At 30.1% G+C, this 24,698-nt stretch overlaps 1 protein-coding gene across 2 annotated transcripts in view; it reads right to left on the bottom strand.

The window, feature by feature from the left end:
• LOC143252880 (elongin-A-like) overlaps positions 1-24,698 on the bottom strand; it is a 71,542-nt gene that overhangs the window by 6,908 nt on the left and 39,936 nt on the right. For both annotated transcript variants that reach the window (XM_076505687.1, XM_076505688.1), the window contains 7 exons: positions 20,948-21,065; positions 16,271-16,363; positions 15,822-15,875; positions 12,512-12,609; positions 6,643-6,744; positions 6,187-6,265; positions 2,355-2,564 (listed from right to left, as the gene is read on the bottom strand). In XM_076505687.1, coding sequence (XP_076361802.1) covers positions 2,355-2,564; positions 6,187-6,265; positions 6,643-6,744; positions 12,512-12,609; positions 15,822-15,875; positions 16,271-16,363; positions 20,948-21,065 — 754 coding nt within the window. The remainder of the gene's footprint in view (positions 1-2,354; positions 2,565-6,186; positions 6,266-6,642; positions 6,745-12,511; positions 12,610-15,821; positions 15,876-16,270; positions 16,364-20,947; positions 21,066-24,698) is intronic.

Below are 24,698 nucleotides of genomic sequence, written 5' to 3'. Positions count from 1 at the left end.
GTTTTGGATTTCAAAACACAGTACATTCCATGGGTCTTCCAGTTAATTGATACATTTATGTAGCCTAGACTAAAACTAACTAATACAATTGCTATTAAAATTATGCAATTTCTTTGATTACTTACAAGCACTGATTACACCAATTAGTCATATAATCAATTAATCAAAATTTGTTTCCAGTTATTAATGTTTTTGATTATTCAAACTATCTAATTAATTAAAACATTATAATTACGATTTATCCTTATAATGTTTGATTAATTGAAAAACATTCAGCTTAATTGATTAGTGTCATTCTTCGTAAAAATAATGAACTAATAAAAATTAGTTTTTCCAATTCATAATTCTGGTAAAAGTAATATATCAGTTGCTCACAGTTAATAATAAAACTATCCTAATCATCTTGCTTTGTTTCTTTAAATTAAATAGTTTTTCCAAATTAAAAGAAACAAACTAATTTCTTTAAGTTTATATTTAAATTCATGTTTATATAATTAAGAAACTGGAAATATGTTACTCAAAATCATGCTACATTACAGAATGAATGTTTAAATGTACACAAAATTACATCTATGATTGAAATAAAAAGCAAAACTTTTAGGATGGTAAAGAAAATTGTATGTTCTCTTTCTGAAAAAAATAAAATTAATTCAGTATAATGTATTAGTTCAAGATCCTGTCTAAAATTTCTTATCAAACTTTACAGCATGAGTAAGTAATTTTAATTGTGTTAATAACAATGTAACTAATATGTAACTCAGTTCAAAATGTTTTTTACCTCTATTCTGCAGTTGTTGCACAGTTTAAACAAGGATTTAATACTAGAAATAAACAACTTCAAAACATCAAGATGTTTTATTTAATTAAACACACAATGTTTCACTTTAAAGCTTTTTCAGGAGCAATCACTAAAATACAAACCAAAACTAATGGTAAAAAACTTCAACTGGTTTAAATAATAATATTTAAATACATTAATATGTCCTCCATACACCAATATAGACTAGAGAAATTAAATAAGAGCTTAATATTTGTGGAAGGTTTAATAAAGATGGCAATACACTTAATCACATATCTCAACTTCAAGAAAAAAAATTGTTTATTTTGCTTAGCTTATTTTCTGTAGCAGCAATTCTCAACCTCTTTCTCTTTATAAACCTCTTAAGTAATAAGTTTTTACAGCAAACCCCTTACAGCAGTAATAAATTTTGTAAAATAACTTTTGAATGTACTGAACATAAAAAGTTACATACTATGTTTCACTGAAACTTTTGAATGTACTGAACATAAAAAGTTTCAGTAAAACATACTATGTAACATTTTGACATTAAAATCTAAATCTCTGATATTGTCATCAGTTTGCAGTTAGTACTCATTGGAACTGTAATATAGTTCTTGAAATGTAATAAAAATTCAAAATAAAATTAGTTAACTAAAACTAACAAGACTTCTGAGCTTCTCTTGAAGAACACACAGTGTTTTAAAGTTTGACCCAACAGAAGAGCAATATGGTTTTAAATCTTGTGCTGCATCAAGCTATTCTTCTGTAAGTATTTTAATACATTAAATGGAAAATAAAATATTGATAGGAATTGTAGAACCAGGAAAGTGAGAAAGACAACATTACCAAAGTTATTTTGCAAACCTCTCAAGATTAGTTCTCAAATCCAAGCAGTTCCTGAACCACCAGTTGGAAAATGCTGTACTAGACAGAGTATGTTAAATATATTAAATTTTAAAATGTTAATGTAGAAAGTGTAGAAAAGCCATTATGTTCTTCTAACATCTTACTATCTATAAAGTAATCATTGTGGGTGTCTACAGGTTTGCAATTGCTTATCAAAAAATATAAGTTCTCCTACAAACAAACGGCTTACAGTTTATTAAAGATAAAAATAGCTGATGATACAATGTTAATAAAAGAAACTAGATTCTGGATTACCCGTCAGAAAATTTGACAGTATATTCATAAGTGAACTATTACCACATTTTTCTTGCAAACCACTGGTTGCAAAATGCTGTTCTATAGCAATCCTTTTCTATTAAATGTGAAATTTTGGGGTTTAAGTATTAACTTTATTTGATCATAAATACACAAGGACTGATAAATGCTTTTCATACCTTTTTTTTTTTACCATTTAATCATATATGTTCACAAGAATTTACCTTACTCTGAATATACACAAACAAACTGGGATATAAAATATTATAAAATACTTTCAAATTATTTGAGAAAATTATGGATTTTGTGAATTAACATGAATATACACATACTTTATCAAGAGTTCAAAGGACAAAATAGCTTTATTACACACATCCACACACACACTATCTATGTATGTAAAATAACATACTCTTTAATTGACTGGATGAATTGGATGAACTGCTACTAGACATCATTGCATTTATCACTGGAGCTTGTGGACGAGGTGTTCCTTTCCCTTGTGGCCCTGCTTTCATTGGATGATTAACTGGAAGTCCTGTTCCAAGTCTGGCTTGTTTCCGGGCTACTTCACGAGGAGGTTTAGCAGCTGTGTCAACATAAGCTAATTTTGTTTGTCGTTCTGTAATCACAGAAGAAAAATTATGAGCATAGGTATAGTTTTTTTTATTATTCTGTAAATGAAACAAGACAATCTGTAAATTTGTTTAGCTTTCTATTACAAATTTTATCTGTTGTATGTTTGAACCACCACAGAACATCAAACATACCACTTTTAACACAACTGCAAAGAATCTATAAAGATAGAGATATCCAACTACTTTTTGCTTCTCTTCAAGTGCAACTACTTAACACACCAACAAACATCACATGGCCAGAAATTAAGATTATCAATCTTAGTTCGAACGTTTTATTGGTCATTTACCACCATCCAAAAATGAAATGGACTGAACATAAACTGCTGTGTGTTTGTATAGAGCAATGTAAGAAACCTTGGAAGACACTCAAAACACAACATTTGTAACTGTATGAATAATATTTTAGTAAATAAATCCTATTTAAATGATGAAAAAGTTTATAACCTAAACTCAGTTGAGTTTCAATTTTATCCATTTATTTATATTTGTTTTGTTCCAACAGACTGCTTCAGGTTAGCAAGGAAAGGGGTATCACAAGTAGGTATGAAGTTTACAAGTCAAAAACTTTACCACAGATCCAATGGGAGATCTGGAAGTAAAAGAAAGTAAAGAGAACAACAACCTCTATCTAAGTGAAAAATGCAAAGGCATTGCAACAGAAGCAGGAAAAATAAAACTAGCAAAATCACTTTTGTCTTGAACCTGAAGAAACAAATTGAATGTGTGTGGACTATTGACCTGAATAACCAGCTGGAAAAAAAAGGGTGAGAAATTTCATAAAGAGGAATATTGTGACAGACCAAAATACAAATGTGGTAGAAAAAGAAAGTCCAAACTGTCTTCTCCTTGATTTTATTCTTCCTCAGCAACATTGTCAGGTTTAAAGAGGAAAATAAATCATTGGCTAAAAATACAAATTCAGCTCCCTGATAATTAAAACCTGTACCTCTTCTGTGAATAAAGTCAAGTCTGATTCCTATGAAGTCAAATCAGTAGTACTGTCAACTGTAACAGGAACTATCATTGTCAATACACTGATTCACAAATACATACAAAATGCTTTTATAATTCGATAACAAGAATCAATTGCAAAAAAACAAGATCTTTGAAACAATTGAATGCAAACATAATAAGAGAAAACTGTTGAAATGAAAACTGAAATGGCAAATAAACATAATCACAGACAGTAGTCACATGTGAAAAAACACATGCCTAAATAAAGCTATGTCAATTGAGAAATGAGGATTGAAGCAGAGGAAATTAGTTGTGCCAATATGAGTGGCATAATACTATTGCTTAGTGGACAGAAAGAAGAGTGAGACAGTTTTGTGCCAGAAGAAGTGAGACCATATCAGAAGTAAATACTGAGATTTATGCCAACTCACTCAAATAAGGCTAAATAAAAGCCTTGTTAAAAAGTCCTCTTTATGATAAACTTAAATATTTAAATTAGCCAATTAGTCACTTAATTACACTACATTTATGCCTACCTTGACATAACCATGATAGAAAGATAAACAAACTGCATTCCAATAATCAAGAATATAAATAACTTCCAGCTACAATAATATTTTAGTTAAATACACATTTTAAAGTATAATATGGAAATTTTAATATCAAAAGCCACATGTGGTTAATCTATAGATAGCTTTATCATCCTTATGTCTTGTTTGCAACATTTTTGTCACTGCCTTCCCTACATCAATTTATACTTACAAAATGATTATCTGTTTTGTGACTGAAAGTTAGTCTTTTATATAATTGTGTGTAATAAAATTTAATATTATGTGGATTGATTTTCATTTTGCACCTTCACTTCATACTGTCCCCTTATGGCTTTCTCAGCCTGTTTGAAATGTACAAATACAAAACTTGTTCTTTTTACACAAAAATCAAAACAACAAGGCAAGATTTTAGTGAGCTCAAACCTTTAAAGTTTTTAGACCCAAATAGCTTAGTAAGCTTGATAAATTATAGTGGAATTCTATAGTATTGATACAGTAATTTATGATTTTTGGTAACTTTAAAATGTATATCTAGAATCTGAAAAAAAGCATTTCATATCATGTTCTTCATGTGTGAAAATTGAAAAGGTTTAGCAACCAAAAGCAAGCACCAGACCAATAGAAAGTTCGTAGCTAGAAAAGATAATTGTTTGCTATACTTCTTTATTTACTGTTTTATATTTTAAGAAAAATAAGTTTAAGAAATTATTTGTAAGTAGTAAATATTTTTGTACACATATAATGCATTATAACTGAAATGTGAGTGTATTTTACAAAATACTAGTCCATAAAATACAGCCAAAACAGGTCACTTTGTGAAGGCCACTTTTATATTCTTGAATTCAGTAATGTGAGTGTACATGCATCATGTCATTGCAACAACTGTAATGATAGCCAGATGTGGTTGAATAGGTCAACATAATAAAAAGAATATGTATAACGGTATAATAAAAAGTAATATGCATAATTATATAATCTTATATAATTGTTATAATATATATAATTGTATAATGAGATTTCAACTACTTAAGCTAAACATTTGTGTTTTTGTATTATAATTTGCAGTCATTCTAGAATGCAAAAAAATAATAATTTTCTAATTCTTTATGGTGGTTTCCAAGGTTAGATGATTTGGCCAGCCCCTTATAGAGCTAGGTAGAAATAATAACTGGCAAAATAGTTTTACTGAAAATGAATACCAGAAATGTACTCAGGTAAAGCCAGTTGCTAAAGGAGTAAACAACAACAATAAGAAAATGTACAAGACATTATTACATATGTGTATATTGACAATAAGTTAAACTTTCAATCACTGCATTAAATGGCTCTTCATTTATTAGTGAATGACAGGCATAAATCTGAAAACACTGGAATAACTTACATGGGAAAGGGTCACATATTCTATTACACCCTAAATTACTCACTAGTCAACTACATCTTGATGAAGACCAGAACATGGTAAATATTTAAGCAAGTATTGTAGGCAGTCCTTGCAAGTTGGATAGCAACTATCTCACTCTCAAACCAAATTTATGTCCATCTACAGACATATAAAACTGATTTTGTACATTACAAGTAAAAGTAATTGTAGGATTTTATTAGTTGTTAAACTAAAATATAAATTAATCAGAGTAAATTCCGTAGTAATTACTATTTAATTACCTCATTCCTCATATTTTCTCTACAATATTTGAGATCTTTGTTCTAATGCATCTTTCAAAAAGCCACATAACCACATGACGAACAATATTTATTACAAATCCATTCTGAAGAAAATAATAGTTCCAGCATTTGAAAACTCACTCCAGAGGTTCAAAGCTTTGATGTAGCAAGTTGCAGTGAAGTTGGAAAACATTATCACATTTTATACTCAAATTCATATCCAATACATTATAATTTCTATGTATTAGAACTACAATTACTTTTTGGTAATTGTTATATTATGTTTTTCAGTAATGTATATATAAATATACATTTATATAAGAACAAAAGAATGAAATACTGCATTACTATGATTTAAATTACTGACTATTGTATCAAACTACAAAAACTCAGATAAAGCATGATCATTCACATCACAAGGTTATAAATTAGTTATTACCTGGAATGTATTTTGACATTGTTTTTGAAATATTTGCTGTTATTCTCTTCAGTTTGGCCTCCCTTTCATCAAAAAGTCTCTAAAAACCAACAAATGTCACCCATTTAAAACAAGACATGTCTTATAGTATTAATATTTTTAAGAAATTGGATAAAATTAAACATGAATCAAAATGGACCAAAAATATACATTTTAGAAGGATTCAAATGATTACTTTTCCTATATATCATGAATGAGTTCATTTATTTGTAAGTCTTTTTTTTTCAACAAAGAACCATGAATAACTTGTGCACTTGTATGATTTACTATTCAGACATATCTCACTGATCCATGCAATTTCAAATTTTCAAACACTTACAAGCTGGAATACATTTATAAACAGATTTATGTGCTAAATTCCAATCAACATTGTTTTTAATTTTCAGATATTTCTTCAAGAAATTAAAGACTGTCTACCAAGTACAGTTCTCGCCAAGTTTCTTCTTCATCTGGATTCCTTCCTCTAAAATCTCGTTTGCAGTGTACTTCCCATAGCTCATCTGTGTTTTCAAGCAAATACTATGAAAAAAAACAACAACAAAAACTTAACCCATTGAAAAAATTTCAAGAAAATATTCATATTCTAGTAACCAATGCCCCTAATTTAACAGATATTTTCCTAGTATCAACTCTATTTCTTTTTTTTTTTCCATTTAAAATTCAAATCAATCTTTTTAGTTACATTCAAAATTTAACTACATAACTAACTTTATGCATATCAAGGTGTGCCAGTAAAAAAAAGAATCAAAATGTACTTTATAATTTCAATTTTGATGGAAGTTTTAGTTTCTTTGTTTTAGAAAATATTTGAATAAATTCTCAATCATCACTACTCCGTGCCACTTGATGTTTCTCTTCTCCAATATTACTCATCTTAGATTTTCTTTCAATCCTTATATGATATTCTCAGTTTGACAAAAATTACACAAGTGCATAAAACTAAAGCCATAAACTTGTAGTCTCCAATCTTCTTAGTCTATTTAAATATGACATATTGTCTTATCCTATTTTTAAAAAAGTGTGAATTCTCTCTAATTAATGAATTATTTATAACCTATACAAAGAAAAGTCTAACTTCTATTCTGTTTCAGTTTCATTGTTTGCTATCATTGAGATCATATCAACCAGCTAATGGAATTTTTTTTTATACCCATTTATATCTTACCTAGAAAGCCAGTTTAATTATAGTAATTTTAGGACATTTATTTTTGTGTCTGTGTGATAATATTTTATGTTCTAAATTTCATATGTGAAGTACATAAAAATTACTTTAATTACAAACAGGTCCAGCATGGCCAGGTGGTTAAGGCACTCGACTCATAGTCTGAAGGTTGTGTGTTCAAATCCTCATCACACTAGCATTGCTCGCCCTTTCAGCTGTGGGAGCATTATAATGTGATGGCCAAACCCCCAATTCATTGGTACAAAAGTAGCTCAAGACTTGGCAGTGGGTGGTGATGACGAGCTGCCTTTCCTCTAGTCTTACACTGCTGAATTAAGGGCAGTTAGTGCAGACAGCTCTTGTGTAGCTTTGATCAAAATTCAAAATAAACTAAGCCAGTACTAACAACCTCTCTAAGAAAACATAGGGTTAAGATCTGTCTGCATTTTGAGAACACAAAAATATAGTTCTTGTTTTTTTATGTTAATTTTTATTAATTATTATAAAAATTACTAGAATGAAAAAGTGAGATACTTATTCAGTACAATATGAAAATCTAAATGCAAAATTAAATAAATTACTCATTTTAGCATGTACCTATCACAAAGTTATGTGCAAAAAATAACTGTAATTTAACCACATATGCTAGTAACTCAATCATCTGTTTATGTTAAGCTACCCCACCATGACAAATAATTTTCTGATCTATAAGTGCAGCAGTAAAACAAACTTAAACAATACCAAGATTTAAGTCTATTAGCTTTGGCTGTAAGAATAAATATTGTGTAATTATCTATCACAACAAGCAGTTATTCTAGAAAGAAAAATGGTAGACTTATTTCATATTTTTCAGCTTTTTGTTTTACCCGACATTACTTATTTATTACAGTTAGTGATAATGTACAGAAAATAGTAGATATAAAAAAAATGTTGATATTCATTTAGTTTTTAGGTGTTATGCAAGTGAAATATGAAAACTGTAAAATGAAACCAAAAAGTATCTTTTATTCTTAACATGAAAATCCCCTTGCACTCACACTGATTCAGTAAAGGCTTTGTAAATTCAGAGGCAAACCTTTAGTAAAAATACTTTATTACAACATTTGGTTTTTTGTGTAAATAGACTCTTTACTAAAAGCTTGCCATATTTCATAAAGATATACTACGTAAATTCAAAGCTACAGCATTTATAGTTTCATGGCTATGTGATGGTTAAAAAGGATGTTAAAAATTACCATGCTCATAGTTGAAGCATTAATGACACAAATGAATGGAAATATATCTGAAACATTCTCACTCCCTGACATAATACTTCCAACTACTGGCAAACTTAGTAATTTTACTCAAATAGTGATTTATTGTGTATTTTTAGCTTTTAAAAGTGATTTGGTTCCCACAGTAGATCTGTAGCTATCTATGACTTGAAGATTTAATCTTAAGTGGTATATAATAAAGAGATAAAGAAAACTGTGTCCAAAATTAAACAAGAGAAACTGTTTCCATTATTGGTTACCAACAAAAAGTGATTAGACATTTGAAACAGCAGGCTAGGATACCTGTAAATTGCTAATATCAACTTTAATCCGTATATAAGGGTGCCAAGTATAGAGCTTCCATCTGACAGATGGAGCATTTTCATTGCTGTTCAGTTCCTAATTATGTAAAATGACCCTATTATCAAGGAATAATTATATGTTCCTACATTACAGTACGGCTTTGTTTTACTTTTGAAACCAGTATGTATGATGCTCTCTTTTACAGATAAAAACCACTTTTGAGTTTGAACATTAGAAAAAAATTTCTCACTTTATAATAATAAAAGCATAATTCAGAAATTTCCAGTATTTTAGTAAATCTGCTTTTCAAGAACTACAACAAGCTAAAAATGTTGTACTGTAATAACTTTGCTACATTTTCAATATCCTAAATGTTTGAGAACTGAATTCTATAACATGTAAGCTTTATTGTAAGAATTACAGTCTTGAAATGTGTACAATATCTTAAATACAATAAATAAATGAGAACTGAATTCTATAACTCTTTCCAGTTGAACTTGGTCAATGTGACTAACCTTGTAACAAAAGTAATCATCATACTCTCCATAGTATAAAATTTTTAATACATTTTGTGTAACTTTACAAAGTTTAACTAGTATTCAATAAACATTACAAGACTTATACACAAAGAAATTAGATGTTTGAATTAAGTATTTTTACTAAACACGTCTGTGAATATCTGGAATCAGAATATTGACTGCTCCAGGTGCAAAGTGATTATCATGTTAAGATTAATAATACTTTTCTTCACCTGAAAATTTTGAAATTTCATTTGCATAACCACTGAAACCTTCTAAATAAATATCAAACATTTTTTTCAGTAAACCTTTTTATTTTATCTGTTATTTTTCTCAGTTGATTTGGCCAACCATGCAATCATCATAAAATACGAAATAAATCTAAGCTATCCTATTTGCTTTCTAGAATGACTGTTATTGTAACAACAACATTTATCCTAACTTAAAGTTAGTAACAGTCTACATCTGTTTATACTTAATTTTATTGTATAATTATCCTTCCAATTGCATCTATAAAATAATCCTGCACACACAAGTTGTAAATTATTCAATGAATGCATAGCTTACATTATTGTATTGAAGATATAACACAAGAGCTGTTTGCAAGCATACCTTATGAAAAGTGTTACTCATTATCATATCCAATCTAACCTATGAAGTTACTTATTTTTTACACTTTAGTTTTAAAACAATAAATAAAAAATATACATGGAAAACAAGAAACATGGTACTTCCCTTTGATGTCTTGCTTTTGCTTTAGATTGCCAAAGATATTTAAGTATTTTTTTTTTATAATTATGGTACCAGTACACAAATATTTTGTTTACTTAATGTACTTAAGAACACAGAAAATAAGATGTATTGAGCAAAAAATACTCAATAGCTTTACAACTGGCTTTCTAACCAAAACAAAATGGGCTTTAATTAATTAATTTAGCTGTTTCATCTCAGCACCATGATAGAAACTTTCAAACTGAAGATGAAATTGACAGTACTTTGTACCAAACACAACACAGCATTATACATCATTCAAAAGATTAAAATTTTGCCTTTTTATCAGTTATAAAATATATAGTATAAACCATCAGAAAGGATTGTTGGTAATTCTGAAAGATAGGTAGACATGGCAAGAGGGTCTGATTTTTCTAGGTTATGACTTATTTAAATAAATATAATTAAAGACTATGAAAATTAGACTTAGTAATTTACCTTAAACTCTGCACTTTAGAGAGGGTTGATAAATAAATTAAACAAAGATGCAGATCTACAGAACAAATGTCATCATTCTCATACAATGAGAAATTGAACATTGTTTTAAAAACTATTACCTAACAATAATAAGAACATAAAATTTGTATTAAACATTGATTTATTAACCATGTTTCAATGCCAAGTTTATTCATATATCGTACTATGCAAAAATTTTACAACAAAGTAAAAAAATCAGATTTCAGGTTGCTTCCAAAGATCAGTGGAAAATAACTCAAAGATGTATCAGAAGTTTATTGATCTTCCTATTTAGTACAACAGAAACTCAGCAAAGGTACTTTTTCTCAGCAAACAATTAATATATTTTGTGTTCTCCTTTTGCTTTAATAACTGCAGACTTTTCTTCAGGCATTGTTGCAACATATTTAATCAAAGTGTCCTTTGGGATTTTACTTCTAATGTCTCTAATACACTCCCATAGTTTCTTTGGAAGTAGGGTTTGATCTGTCAAATTCCAGATTTGCTCAACTGGGTTGAGATCAGGGCTCTGCAGAAGCCACTGTATTATTTGAATGAACCCAGCAGCTCCTTTTTAGTAAAGTAATTTCTGCATAGGTTTGATGAGTGTTTGGGATCATTATCTTCTTGGTAGTAGAATCCATTACCAATAATACACAAACCACTCATAAAAGTCATAAAAGCAAAAAACACTCCAAAACCATCACACTGCCTCTCCCATGATTCACAGTAGGTACTATGCACTGAAGTATCTTTCACCTTTCTTCTGCTGGATGTACAACCTATGCTTTGAACAAAACATTTCAAACTTGGACTCATCTGTCCATAACACACTTTTTCAATTATCAACAGTCTAATTTTTGTACTGTTTAACAAATTTCAGTCTCTTGAAAGCACTGAGATCAAAGTAAAGGTTTTTTAACTGCTATATCATCATATATTTCATTCCCTTTGAGGCCTCTATATCCTGTAGATCTAGACACTTTCCATTCATTTGTATATGGTCATTTATCTCCTCCTTGAGAACAGTGGCAGTCTTCCTTCTGTCCCAAAGGCTGCATAAATGAAAGTGTTTAACACTAATCATTAAGTTTACATGCTCTGCTTCTTCCTTTCTTATTTTTAAATTTATCTGTCTCAGTATCATGATCTATGGTGTACTTGACAGTTTTGGGGATAATTTCAAGCCTGTAGCAATTTGTCAGAGTTCAACCAGCATTACGTAAAGCTTTTATGTGAAATTCGTGATATACTGACAATTCTTTATGCTCTTCGGGTTGTGGCATGACAACAAAACGTAATATAGTGTTAAACACTGTTTTCATCAAGGTTTATTTGTGGAGTGCTATTAAATTGATTTCTTCCATAATGTACAGATACCATAAGCTAGCTCCTTGCGAGCTTATTTCTATATAGTTAAGTTACTGCATGGAATACCAGGATATTTATTTTACACCCTAAATCTTATTAGTATGTTACTTCAAGCAGAACCCTTATGATATGCCTTTGGTACAAGTATATTGGAATTCTAAAGAATGATAAGTATTCTCACCCTGGCTTATTCAGTTGTTAACAGGAATCAGTGAAGCATTATCATAGTATTGAAATTTACATTCTGTAATAGCATGGAAGAATTAGCCACATACATATTGAAAGAATAACAAAATATTTTCTTGTCCTAACACTTTTTCATAGTACTGTACATTAATAATAATAATATAGTTTAATTACATTTTGAATGTAATTAATTATGTAGAAGGTCATAACACATGCATTTTGACCTAATCATAACAAGAGAAATAATGTCTAAGCTTCATACATACAGGGTTATAGTCTTCTAACATATACAATTGTGTTGGACTGCACCGTTCTAAAACTGGTTTCAGTAGCTCATAAGGTACCCCACCTGTTACTGCAAGACCTGGAATTGGTAAGACCACACATATAAATTTGAATCTAAGCAGTAACAAATTCTGTGTTTATGTCATTAAATAACAAATACTATAAAAACAATTAAAGAATGAAAGATGGCATTACCAAAACTGTTGCAACAAAATAACAAAGTTTGTTAAGATATGCTGAAATTCATAGCTGAACACTAATTTAACTTGTTTCTTAAACAGTGGTACATTTAAATTTGTTTCAATCTTACACATGTACCTTAATATTGTATATTAAATATCAAGTATGCAAATAAAAATTTCAAGCCCCATAAAAGAATATTTGCTAATTACATATTAGCTACTTGTCACAATATAAAAACCAAAAATAAGTATGTGTAATGTAAACATTTTACTCAAGCAAACACGTAAATGCAAACTGATGCACAAATATTACTTTTTATTTTATTTTATGCATACAGACTTGGCTATTCTTTTTTTTCACAAAGAACATGCAGATATTAATTTTTATGGGTTTTTAACTATTTGTTTTATAATTATGTACAAAGCAGTGTTATAGCCAGTCCTGTAAATAAAAATAGCAAAACACTTTTTTTTTCCATGCAAAGAATTTAAGGACTTACGTTCATCTAAATAAAACTTATGAAATGAAAGTATTCAAAACTTAAGGAAAGCGAAAACAACAAAATCTTAGCTTACCTAACAGTTATTAGCTGTCAAATTGTAAATGACTTGTTAAAATATTAGGGTGGTCATTAGATGCTTTCTCTACTACCTACATCTTAACTTGCCTATTACTCTTTATGGTCACATTTTTTGTCAGAGACTTGCTACCAGTCCATCAGAAAATCAAACAAGATATAGTAAGAATAATATTGTCTATTTATATTAATTTTACAATAGATATTTCCCAGGAATGACAATAAACTGCAAATGACTAGAACTTCTGGAGGCAATGTGGAGGAGCTACTTATAGAGTAAGGTAAGACAAAAAAACAACAACCCTAAGCTCCACTGTCTTTTGACAATTTTTTGATTGTAGTAAAGATATATGCAGTTGGCAGTAGCTCTAACTTATTCTTATGGCAGAAGCTACAACAATCAAGGTGCTGAAATGAACATCAGGATCCAGTCTGACCTTTGACTGCTGTCTCAATAATCTACAGGGGAGGATGATAAGTTTAGAGCAGTCTCCACTTTTCTATACTCTTGCACAGATGTGTGTGTTGAAGGTCTTGGTGCAATAGCCATAAGATTCTGTAAAAGGAATAAGGTTTCTGAGTAGCTACCTAAGAAGCAAAATAGTCCTACTTAGGGGTAACCAGAATGCCTCTTTCAAGGAAAGATCTGGAAAATGTGGGCCAAAAACTATGTCCTAACCCTACTTATCACTCACTGTCAAAATGAAATAATGCAACTTTGCATATTAGAATATTTAGGTTCTGAACCCTAGATTAAATTCAGACTTGAAATTATATAACATGGAACCAATAAATAGTGAACTGGTTACACATCAATTTGAAACTGTTGCATTATCAAAAATTTGACTCTCAGATCTTTATGTACCATATTCAAACAGAATGTTAGAGACAATTATCTTTCACAGATCTCTTCTCCTTGAGATACAAAGAATTACCATGTTGATACATTCATCCAATTAGATAAACTCTTGATATAAATCAACCTCTATCTTCCACAGTATCTCCTTCCTTCAGTCAAACTTTCAATTTCTTCTTTCCCCATAATGTGTCCAATAAATTCAAACTATCTCTTTCTGATGTTAATCAGCAGCTTCCTCCTACAATTTGCTCTTGACAAAATATTTTCATTTCAGATGTAACTTGTCCAACATATTTTCAAGAAATGCATTAAGAACCACAACTCAATTGCTTCAGATCTCTTTTCCATACTTGAAGATAGTCCATTATTCTGATGCATATGTTAGAATTGGTATAACAATCCAAAACTCTAAGCTTCATCCCAATAGAAAATTTACTATTTCTCAGTATCTTCAATATTTTCAAAAATGCATCTTTTGGCACTCTGTTTACCATTTTATTTTATGATTACATTTACCACCTTATGTTCTCCAGCTTCCCATGTAATTTACTTTCATGCCTTATCTGTTCCTTATTTATGCGTACAACACATAAAGGAATAATCTTCTTTGTAATTTCCAGCATCCTCTTTTCCAACAGCTAATACTTAAACCCTTCTTCTCATTTTTAAAGTTCTCAGATACAGCTTCTACTCAAGAAAAAATGACATTTTTTGGCATAGAAAATCAGAAGAAAAAAGGAGAGAATATGAAGTGGGTTTACTACTAGAAACAGCTTATTACACTTCATGAGAGCACCATTGCTTTAGCTATTAAACTAATAATGCTCAAAAGTGCACAAACAGAATAGCTTCATTACATTGCTTAGCAGTTGATGTGACTAGAAGTTAAGGAGGTATCACATGACACATGCAAACAGACAGACACTGAATCTCATTATATAGGAACCTACTTAATAAGCCACAAAACCTGAAACAAAACAAAAAACTTTCATATACTTAATGCTTCAATTTTACTATTTATTTCTAAATGTTGTTATTATATAACCTATATATTAAAACCACTCTTACAAATACATTTATTTGTAACTACTAACTGTCTTGATCATCTTAATCATTCATACATAACTATCACACTGATGGCATGTACAAAGGAGCATACTTATAATACTCAGTGATGACAAGCAAACCCACTTGTAGAGAAAAATATATATGTAAAAATGGCTGGTTTGGGTTGAGAAAATGTTTTATGTAGAGGAGCGAACAATGTTTCGACCTTCTTCAGTCATCATCAGGTTCACAAAGAAAGAAAGAGGTAACTGATTGATAGCTGACCACATATTTGAAGAAAGTTGTGTAATTGAGTGTAGGAATGTAGAGGGCATGCTTAGATGTTTGAAGAAGGTTGAAACATTGTTCACTCCTCTACATAAAACATTTTCTCAACCCAAACCAGCTGTTTTTACATATATATACTTATAATACTCCTGTGACATCAACTAATCTATACTCTTAGATCTTAATATAGAACACAAATACAGTGAAGAAATATGTAGTCTGAATCTACTGTAGTTGATCCATGTAGAATAAAAAAAAAGTTACATTCTGGGAAGATAATTATTTCAGAAAAAATGTGCAGTTCAACCATTCATAAATAATGTAATGTAATTCTTACCTTCCATGTTGTCAATGAGCACCCTGATGCACGCTTCATACAAGGTAGGAACTTCTGTAATTAAAAATACAGAATGTAAGGCACACTTAACATGACACAGAAAAAACTCTAAATGAAACAACTTTTATATGCTTTATTAAACTTAACAGTTGACTGCAGTTGACTGAAAACCCAAATCAAGTGGGCAAAAAATCAGTTCCTTACCTTAATTGTGATAATCTTGTATTGTTTCTGCAGATATGTAATTTTGTGACTGCAGCACTTTTATTTATAAATGATGTGTACAATGCTCGAAAAGCCATTTGGTCTACTAGAAACAGCTTATTACACTTTGTGAGAGCACCATTGCTTTAGCTATTGAACTTTATCTTTTCTTATCACAAACTTTTATTACTGCCTGTTACTACAGATTCTGAATATTCTTATACAAAGAAAACCCAACAACTTACCAGGCAAGTATACTGCTTTTCTACCAGAGTAAACAGCAGTTCGGTCTTTCTTTGATGAAGTAAACAAGATAGCTTCTTCATGGGTTAATGTTGCTGTAAAATAAAATTAAAATATGCACTCATACAAGAATAAAATATTTCAAAGGGTAATGGTACAATAAACAAAATAAAATATTCAGATTAATTGCTACAATAAAAACATTTAAATACAATTGCAGCCCTTGATCAGAAGCTAAGACCATAAAAAATACAGTAAATTAAAACTCTCTTAAAAACAAAATGATCATCAAATATCAAATTACCAAAATGTTCATACATAAAATTTTCAAATTTCACATGCAAAGTCTTTATAACCACCAGAAAAAAAACAAAAAAACTATACATGACCTGTGATTTCACTATTGTATCTCTGTAAGGGTTTGGTCAACTTCACCAATCACATAACCACCATAACAAGTTGGGAAATGAGGTATATTTTTTAATTCTAGAATGACTGCAAATTATAACATGCATTTAGTTTAAATAGCTTAAATCTTATAACATTACACATCACCACACACATTAGTGTTATAACTTAAAAACAAGCCAAAAATTAATTAAAAAATAATAAACAAAAGGTACTGCACTGATTGAAAAGATCCCAGTCTATAATGGAGCATATAAAATATACAATATGTTTTGGAGGTGACTGCAGAAATAGGACCCACACTGCTGTGAGATACACCATCTATAATTAATGTTGCATCATTAATTCTTATAGCAAAAATCTGATTAGTAAATGACTAAAATGAAATTGATAACTGCATTTCATTTGTTTATTGAATTTACACCATAATAGCCATTCTTAATGAACACTGATTATATGTAGCCTGTGATAAAACTGCAGTAGAGTTTGCAATTTAACTCTCTTGAAAATTCAAATAGTGTGGAATATCAAAGTAGATATGTTTCAAAATCCAAATTTAATCACTGTATGTACCACCTACACCACTATTTTATCTTACCCTGGCTGACCTAATAAGTCCTGGTACTGGATAAAAGGCCACACTGGTGCTGGATAAGCACTGTGTCTTAGAATAATATTTAAACTAATCTTATTTCTTACATCAAATTGTCCTAAAATCCTCAATACTAAAAAGGAATGACAAGCATTCCATAAAGAGTGAAACAAATTACAAAAGAAATACCTCATTACATTAACTAAGAGCTTTGTCAAGGTGGCTACTGTGATTAACATTCTCAGGAAGCAGAACAGGAATCAAGATCTATATTAGCTGAAAATAATCCCATGGTCCAGTCAGAAATGGAATTAGATCACAAAAAAAAACATAGCCTTCTGAAAACACAAACACTCAAAAACCAAAGACCCACTAGGTGTAAAGGGAGTGAATGGAAACACTGATAACACATCAAGCATAATAATACCTGAACTGAAAAGAACTGTGTGATCAGATGATGATTTTAATGAAAACAAAACAATTACCAACAGGATAGGTTAAAGATTGCAAAAATATATTTGTAATCACTCTTAGCCTCAATGTCCTGTAAAAATCATTTTACCTTGAAAACAAAATCCACATGTTGGGAATATTCCTATTTCAGAATTCATATCAGTAATGGGGAAGTATAATCATAATCTCAAGTGATTCAAAATATAAATAAATCACAGGAGGCCAGGTAATCATAAAAACAGTAACAATGAAAAACCATGTTCAATGTAATGACAGTTTCAGTGGAAACCTTTTTCATTGGAAGTAATCACAAAAATTAAGTTACACACTCAATCCTTCACAAATAATTATGGAGAAAACAAAAGGCACAGAGCCTGGCATAGCCAGGTGGTTAGGGAGCTTTATTCGTAACCTGGGGGCCGTTGGTTCGAATCCCTGTCACACCAAACATGCTTGCTCTTTCAGCCATGGGGGCATTATAATGTGACAGTCAATCTCACTATCTGTTGGTAATGGAGTAATCTCAAGAGTTGGTGGTAGGTGGTGATGACTAGCTGCCTTCCCTCTAGTCTTACACTGCTTAAATTGGGACAGCTAGCATAGATAGCCCCTGTATAGCTTTGTGCAAAATTCAAAAATCAAACAAACAAATAGAAAGCACAAGAATTATACAAGACTGTCTGAGATGGGCAAACTAATTATGACAAACTGAAGGACCCAGCATTTGAAAAATTATACTGCAGACCACGGATTGAGATACATAAAGAATATGAAAAAAAAAAAGACTATTAGGAGCATCCAAAACGGTTTACAAGAGAAACTTAAAGGACGTAATGGTAAATGACAATTATTCCCTTCCTGGATTGCTCTCTTACAATATTTTTAGTTATCCAGAAATTCCTTAACGGCTAAAATATCTGCCCAAAAATAGAATTGGTTATAGGTCCACAATTTCATACAAGAACCTTCAACTTGAGAAATAATCTTACAGAAGAATCACTTACTACAAAAACTTCTATGTAGATAATTTATTATAATAAACAAAACTTAGAATAAAGATTATGGGATAAAAATAAAACCATACTGAGATGTTAATATCTAGGAGAATGTAAGTGAACACAATGAGGGACAAGACCCAAAAGAAGAGAGACAAAAGAGCCAGCTGAATGCTAAGTAACACTGTCATATGTGTACCAAAAACAGGACTAAAGTTCTTTGAAAATTAGTTATACATATCAGAAGACATCCATCATGTGCACAAATTACACAATGCTAGTTATCCTCAAACTGCCTATCAAAGTTTGTCATTTTTGCACCTCTTGAGAAAATGAAATTAAAATATCAACTGAAGACAATTAGATAATTTCACATATGCGAAATGAAACTTTTGTGATGCATAAAAGTATTCTTAATCTCAAAATGAAATTACTCTGCATGTTGAATAGTCAACATACTGACAGATAAAAGTTAATGTAAATATTTTCAATTAAAAAATCAAAATGCTCAATTTAAAAACCTGATATTTAGTGTACAAAAGCCTTGTAATGTTTACAAATAACCTGCACAATGTTATAAACATGTGTATACGTTATCAAAAATCATAGTATAATTACTCTCGTGGATACTTTTGTGTTTACAAGCTGGGTGGATTCCACCTAACCCATAATGAAAGGGTTAAGTAAAACTATAACAAACTAAAGATGAAAACATAAAACTCTTAGTTGAATGAAATAAGACAAAAAAAACAACAACTAATAAATATAACAGAATACATGTGTTATTAAATTTGGTTTTAACACCAAAGAAGCCACAGATATAATGATATAGTACTGAAGACTTTGTTCACTCCTACCTGACCTCATAAAAAAGTAATTCCTATGGAGACATGATATAGTGGATATAATTTACTAATGTTTTGTTTACATGTGAAGAACTTAAGAGCAATTTCAGTGTTGCTGATAACAAAGAATACATAACATGCTAAATTGATACAGCACAACTCAACACTTGGTCAAACTGCATTTACTAATGTATGTAACTATTACAGATAACTAAATGTAAAGAAGCTGTTTTAATGTTTTTTGTAAATTTAGCTGTGTGAGACAAAGTTATAGATTATGTATGATATATTTAATTGTATTTTACTCATCACAGTGAAACATTTTTATATAAAATTTGAAGAGTATGAAGCATTGGTGCTACTAATGTAATTTGATTATTCTCTATCTCAGTTGTTTAATATACTAAAAGTAAATATGAAGCCTATTCTAATATGTGACACAACACTTGTCATAAGTTATATTGATTTGGGGGAATTCCACTTCTTATCAGTAACCAGGCTTGTTATAGTAGAACTTTATTATTATCATATATATATATATATATATATATATATATATATATATATATATATATATATTTATTTATAGTGTTTTCATTTGCCTTTTACTAACAGCAATGAACACAGGATTTGAAGAACATGTAACCCTGATGCTAGTAATTTATTTTTCTGAATATTTCAGTAGATTAGCTGTTTAAGATATTCATGATAAGTATATCAAGCTCAGTCTATCAGCTTACCTGCTATAACTGTCATTTTCCTACTCAGCGATGATCATAAAAGTGTATCATAACTCAAATTAGTCAGCATACATGTGGGTTAAATATGCTGGTTATCAAGTTACTACATCTGCATATTTCAATTTCCAAGACATATATTAACAAATTAAATAAACATAATTAAAAAGGGCATTGACAGTGATAAAATGCAGAGTGTTTAAAAGTTGAAAACAGTACCCAGTTTTAATTGAGACACTGAAGAGAAACTTAAAACACATACCAATAGACTAGATACTAAAGTTAGCACAAGTACACATAATATATATTTAAAAATGTACAAAGACGTTCATACACACATAATAGAAGCATCAAAAGTAATGATTATTAAAATAAACAAAAAAAAAAACAAATACAAATCTATCTTTCCAACTCTGAAAGATGGGTTCCAAAAAGTAAAATGTCTGACTTAATGTGATGTGGAATAGCAAGTTTTATTTCATTTTTTACACAAATATAAAACACATCATCAGAAGTAAATAACACCAAGATGTTATACGAAAGTAAACATTTTCTGATTATTTTTCACTTGTGCCAGAGTAATGAATAACCTTCAGGTAATTTTGAATACTGTATCAATATTTACTCATCAATACTACTTGTTCAATACCTGCTTTCTTCCTGCTTGGTAAGTTCTCTTGTTCTGGAAGCCTTAAAGGTCTATAATTGGGTTGAATTTCAGGAAGTGTCGACAGGACATCCACTTTATCCAAAGGAGTAAGATGAGGCTATCAGAATCAATAAACCATTTTCTACATAAGCATGTTATTTACAGAGCAAATCTATAAGATTATACAAGTCACTAACAAGGACAGATTTTTTAACAAAACAAAATTGATAGATCAAGTGAGACCTTATAGTGTAGCATATGAACACTGTTAAAGTAATATTGTTATATTTGAGTAAAAAATAGAAAATGAATTAAAATCACAGCATCTTAAGCCTTGTATATGTAAGACAAAAGTAAAATTATACATCAAATAATAGTATTAAAAAAGCTTATTGATAAAGTGAGAGAAAACAGAAAATTTAGTATGCTCATAGAAGCGAGTAAATTTAAAATGGTGTTAATGTACTTGTATATACAGTTCTCATGTTTCAAACATGGACGAGGACTGATAGCAGGCCAATCTCATATCTTGATTCTTTGTCTATAAAACTGTGCTGTTCTTCTGCAAACAAAACATTTTGTTAGCTAAACCTAAACTGAGAAATATTTCCAGTATGCCACCAAGATAGGTCGACCTCCTAACAATATGGTTTTCTTTGCAAAGTAATGTCATACAGAAAGTAGTTCACCAAAGAGAACTTAGGCCATGATGACAGTTGCTGAAACTCTTCTGGCTCATCTGAAGTGGCTAATAACTAGATATACTTCTGCAAGGTTCCTGAAAGAGTTCTGTTTCAAAAGTAAACAACACCAGAATCAAGAGTAACAAATGTTTGTTTTTTATTCCTTTTAAGTTGAAATGTCATACTGTATTGTAGAATACAGAGTGTGCAATTCTCCTTGTAATTCATGGCAACTACATCTTTGGTTGATGTCATAACAGTACAAAGTGCAACAATGAGTATTCCTTATGTGACATCACTTCAGTGTCTGCTGACTAAATAACAGAAAACACAATATTGTATAGCAGTGCAAGCGGTTAAAATAGGTGACTCCACAAGCTAGCCTTCAAATACCTTTCAAGAAAAATATCCAATTTGGTAATTTAAACTTTAAAATATTTAGTTTTTCAGTTTCAAATGTTTGATATTTGAGTAAAGCAACATACTTCAAGAATGTTATAGTGTTGTGTACATGGCACTGTTAATCTTGGTCATTTAAACTACTGGAATCATAACAGCCAAAAGGGTCACACAAAGTTATCTATGAAATTTTTCATGTACTCAAACAACAGTTGTTGTATGCTGTTACCAGGAGAAGTAACAAGATCTGAATTTAAAGATATTTACTTCCTAGTAAGAATAAAACAATCAGTGGTGGGTCCAAAACAGTAGGTGCAAAGACAAATTTGGCAGGAGTGGATGGTAACAGATATTTGCAAAACAAATTTTAAGGGAACTTTTAAGCAGCAATCTTCATGAACAAATGGTAACTCTATCATCTTAAAAATACACATTTAATCTTTAGAAATATTGCATCAGAGTAACCCTTCAAAAACTAGAATGTTAGTTTCTATATAATCTATATTTACTAGTTAAAAGAAATGTTTTGCTTTCACTGGACCAGTGCAGATAACTGAGGCACCAGCGTGTAATTATTTGTTTTCACAGCAATGAAAGCATGCTAAGAATCACAGAATATCAACAACCACTTGACAGCATTGCATAAACTAACTGCCTCTAGTACCATTCAAGTCTAAACATGCACACTGACTGGTGTAAAATTAGTAATGTGTTGTGCAACTGCAGCACTTAATTCCTGGGAAAGCATGAAAAAGTTCTGAATTTACTATTAAGCTTCTAGAAACAAAGTTCAATTTAAGATTCAAAGTATGTGAAAATAGTTCCAGACTTCCAAGAGTGCAGAATTGTTCTATATTAAAATTCAACTTAGCAGAGCCCTACACACAAATAAAATGGGAAACATACCAAATGCCACCATGAAATCTTTAGTTACCCTGGTGATCTGGGGCAACTGGGATTTGTCAAAATGTGCTCCAGCTAGGTAAAGGTTACATAATTAATTTTTAGTAATGCTTATACTTGCTTAAGCCTGTTCTGTGTTACTCCTCTTACTACAAGATCATGACATATCTACCTGCTCCAACATGTAGCTGAAGTTAATTAATATTTAAACTTACCAAAACAGACACAGTTCCAGTAAAAATGGCATTATTTACTGTATTAATAAATATCTTGTTTTATTTATTGACTTCTGTTCCCTTTTTAGTTTACAGTCCATGTTCAAAATTATTCTCTTGTAGAATCTGTAGTGTATTACATGCATACTTCTGACTTTCTGCTTGTGTCATTATATTTGAATACCACACTTGTAAAGGTTATCAACCATGAAAAAATCTGTATGTGATCAATAAATAATTACTCCACATTACTTGATGATTTAAAGACAATTAATTTTTTCTATATGGCATAAATATATCTAAACATATTAGTTTAGCACAAGTTTCTGTGAATTCACTGTTATATTTCCCCAAAGCATCCACTGCAGTTGGTGCCAATGTTTCTTAATAACAAAATAATTTTCTGGTACTACAAAGTTACAAACTCAGTTATCAGGCTAGAGAATTTTTGATTCAGATTACTTTACATGTAACTGTTATATCCAGCAGTCTCTTATATGTGAAAGAAAATAATTAAACATTGAACAAGTTATTTTTGATGGTAAATCACGTAAGCATGCCACATACAGGGAGAAGATATTTTAACCATAGTTAAAGATACTAACTATTTTCTTAAAAACAAACAAACAACAATTTCAAACAAGCTATAATCATAATATTAGTTTAAAGAACAAAAAGCACAAATGTTCACATTTTATTTTATAATTTTTCTTTATGTCTTAAAAAATGTCACATTTAAGCTAAATTAACCTAAAAATGAGATAATTAATTTGGTAGTTCCAAGATACTGAAAAATCAGTTAAACTTTATTTGATGACCTTGCAGATAAGCTGTCCTTAAAACTACATGTAACAAATTAAGTTTAACACATTTATATTTCTTGCTGAAATATTATAAAACAAGTTTAAATGAAGGATTAGATAATAAATTACTTAAACTTCCTGCTGATATTAAAATCTTGGGTGTTGCTGCTTTACAAAAGGATTTAGATCACTTGGCAAGTTGTTGAAATAGATAGAAGATGGCTTTTAATTATAATGAACATAAAGTAATGCATGTGAATTAGCATAACTTTATTTAGATGTATAATTTTGATGGTAATAATTATAATAGTATTATGAAAGAAAATAATCTTGGCATTATGGTTGATCAGTCTCTTAAGACATCTAAGCAGTGTGCTGCAGCTATAGGAAAGACAAACAGGATTTTTTGTTATATCTACAAAAGCAGTGGTATAAGTAAAAAAGTTATAGTTTCATTGTATAGATCAATATGTAAAATATTGTGTTTAGTATTGGGCTTCTTACCTTCAGATGAAGAGTGAACTGTTAGAAACAGTCCTGAGGAGGACTACCAGGATGATATCTGGGATGGAAAGGTTATCATACAAAGAGAGATCAAGATATTTCAAATTCTCTTCCTTTAGAAAAACAAAAGAGCTAGAGGGAGTCTGATTGAGGCATTTAATATTGCTAAAGGAATTGATAGTGTCAGTGCATCCTCTTTTTTCATACTTAGTAGTGAGAATGGTAGAACTAGGAGAGATAAATA

The sequence above is a fragment of the Tachypleus tridentatus genome, chromosome 6, assembly GCF_004210375.1.
Source record: "Tachypleus tridentatus isolate NWPU-2018 chromosome 6, ASM421037v1, whole genome shotgun sequence".
Classification (NCBI taxonomy): Eukaryota; Metazoa; Arthropoda; class Merostomata; order Xiphosura; family Limulidae; genus Tachypleus; species Tachypleus tridentatus.
Note: the sequence above shows the minus strand (reverse complement) of the source record. Positions and strands in the feature narration are given on the sequence as shown.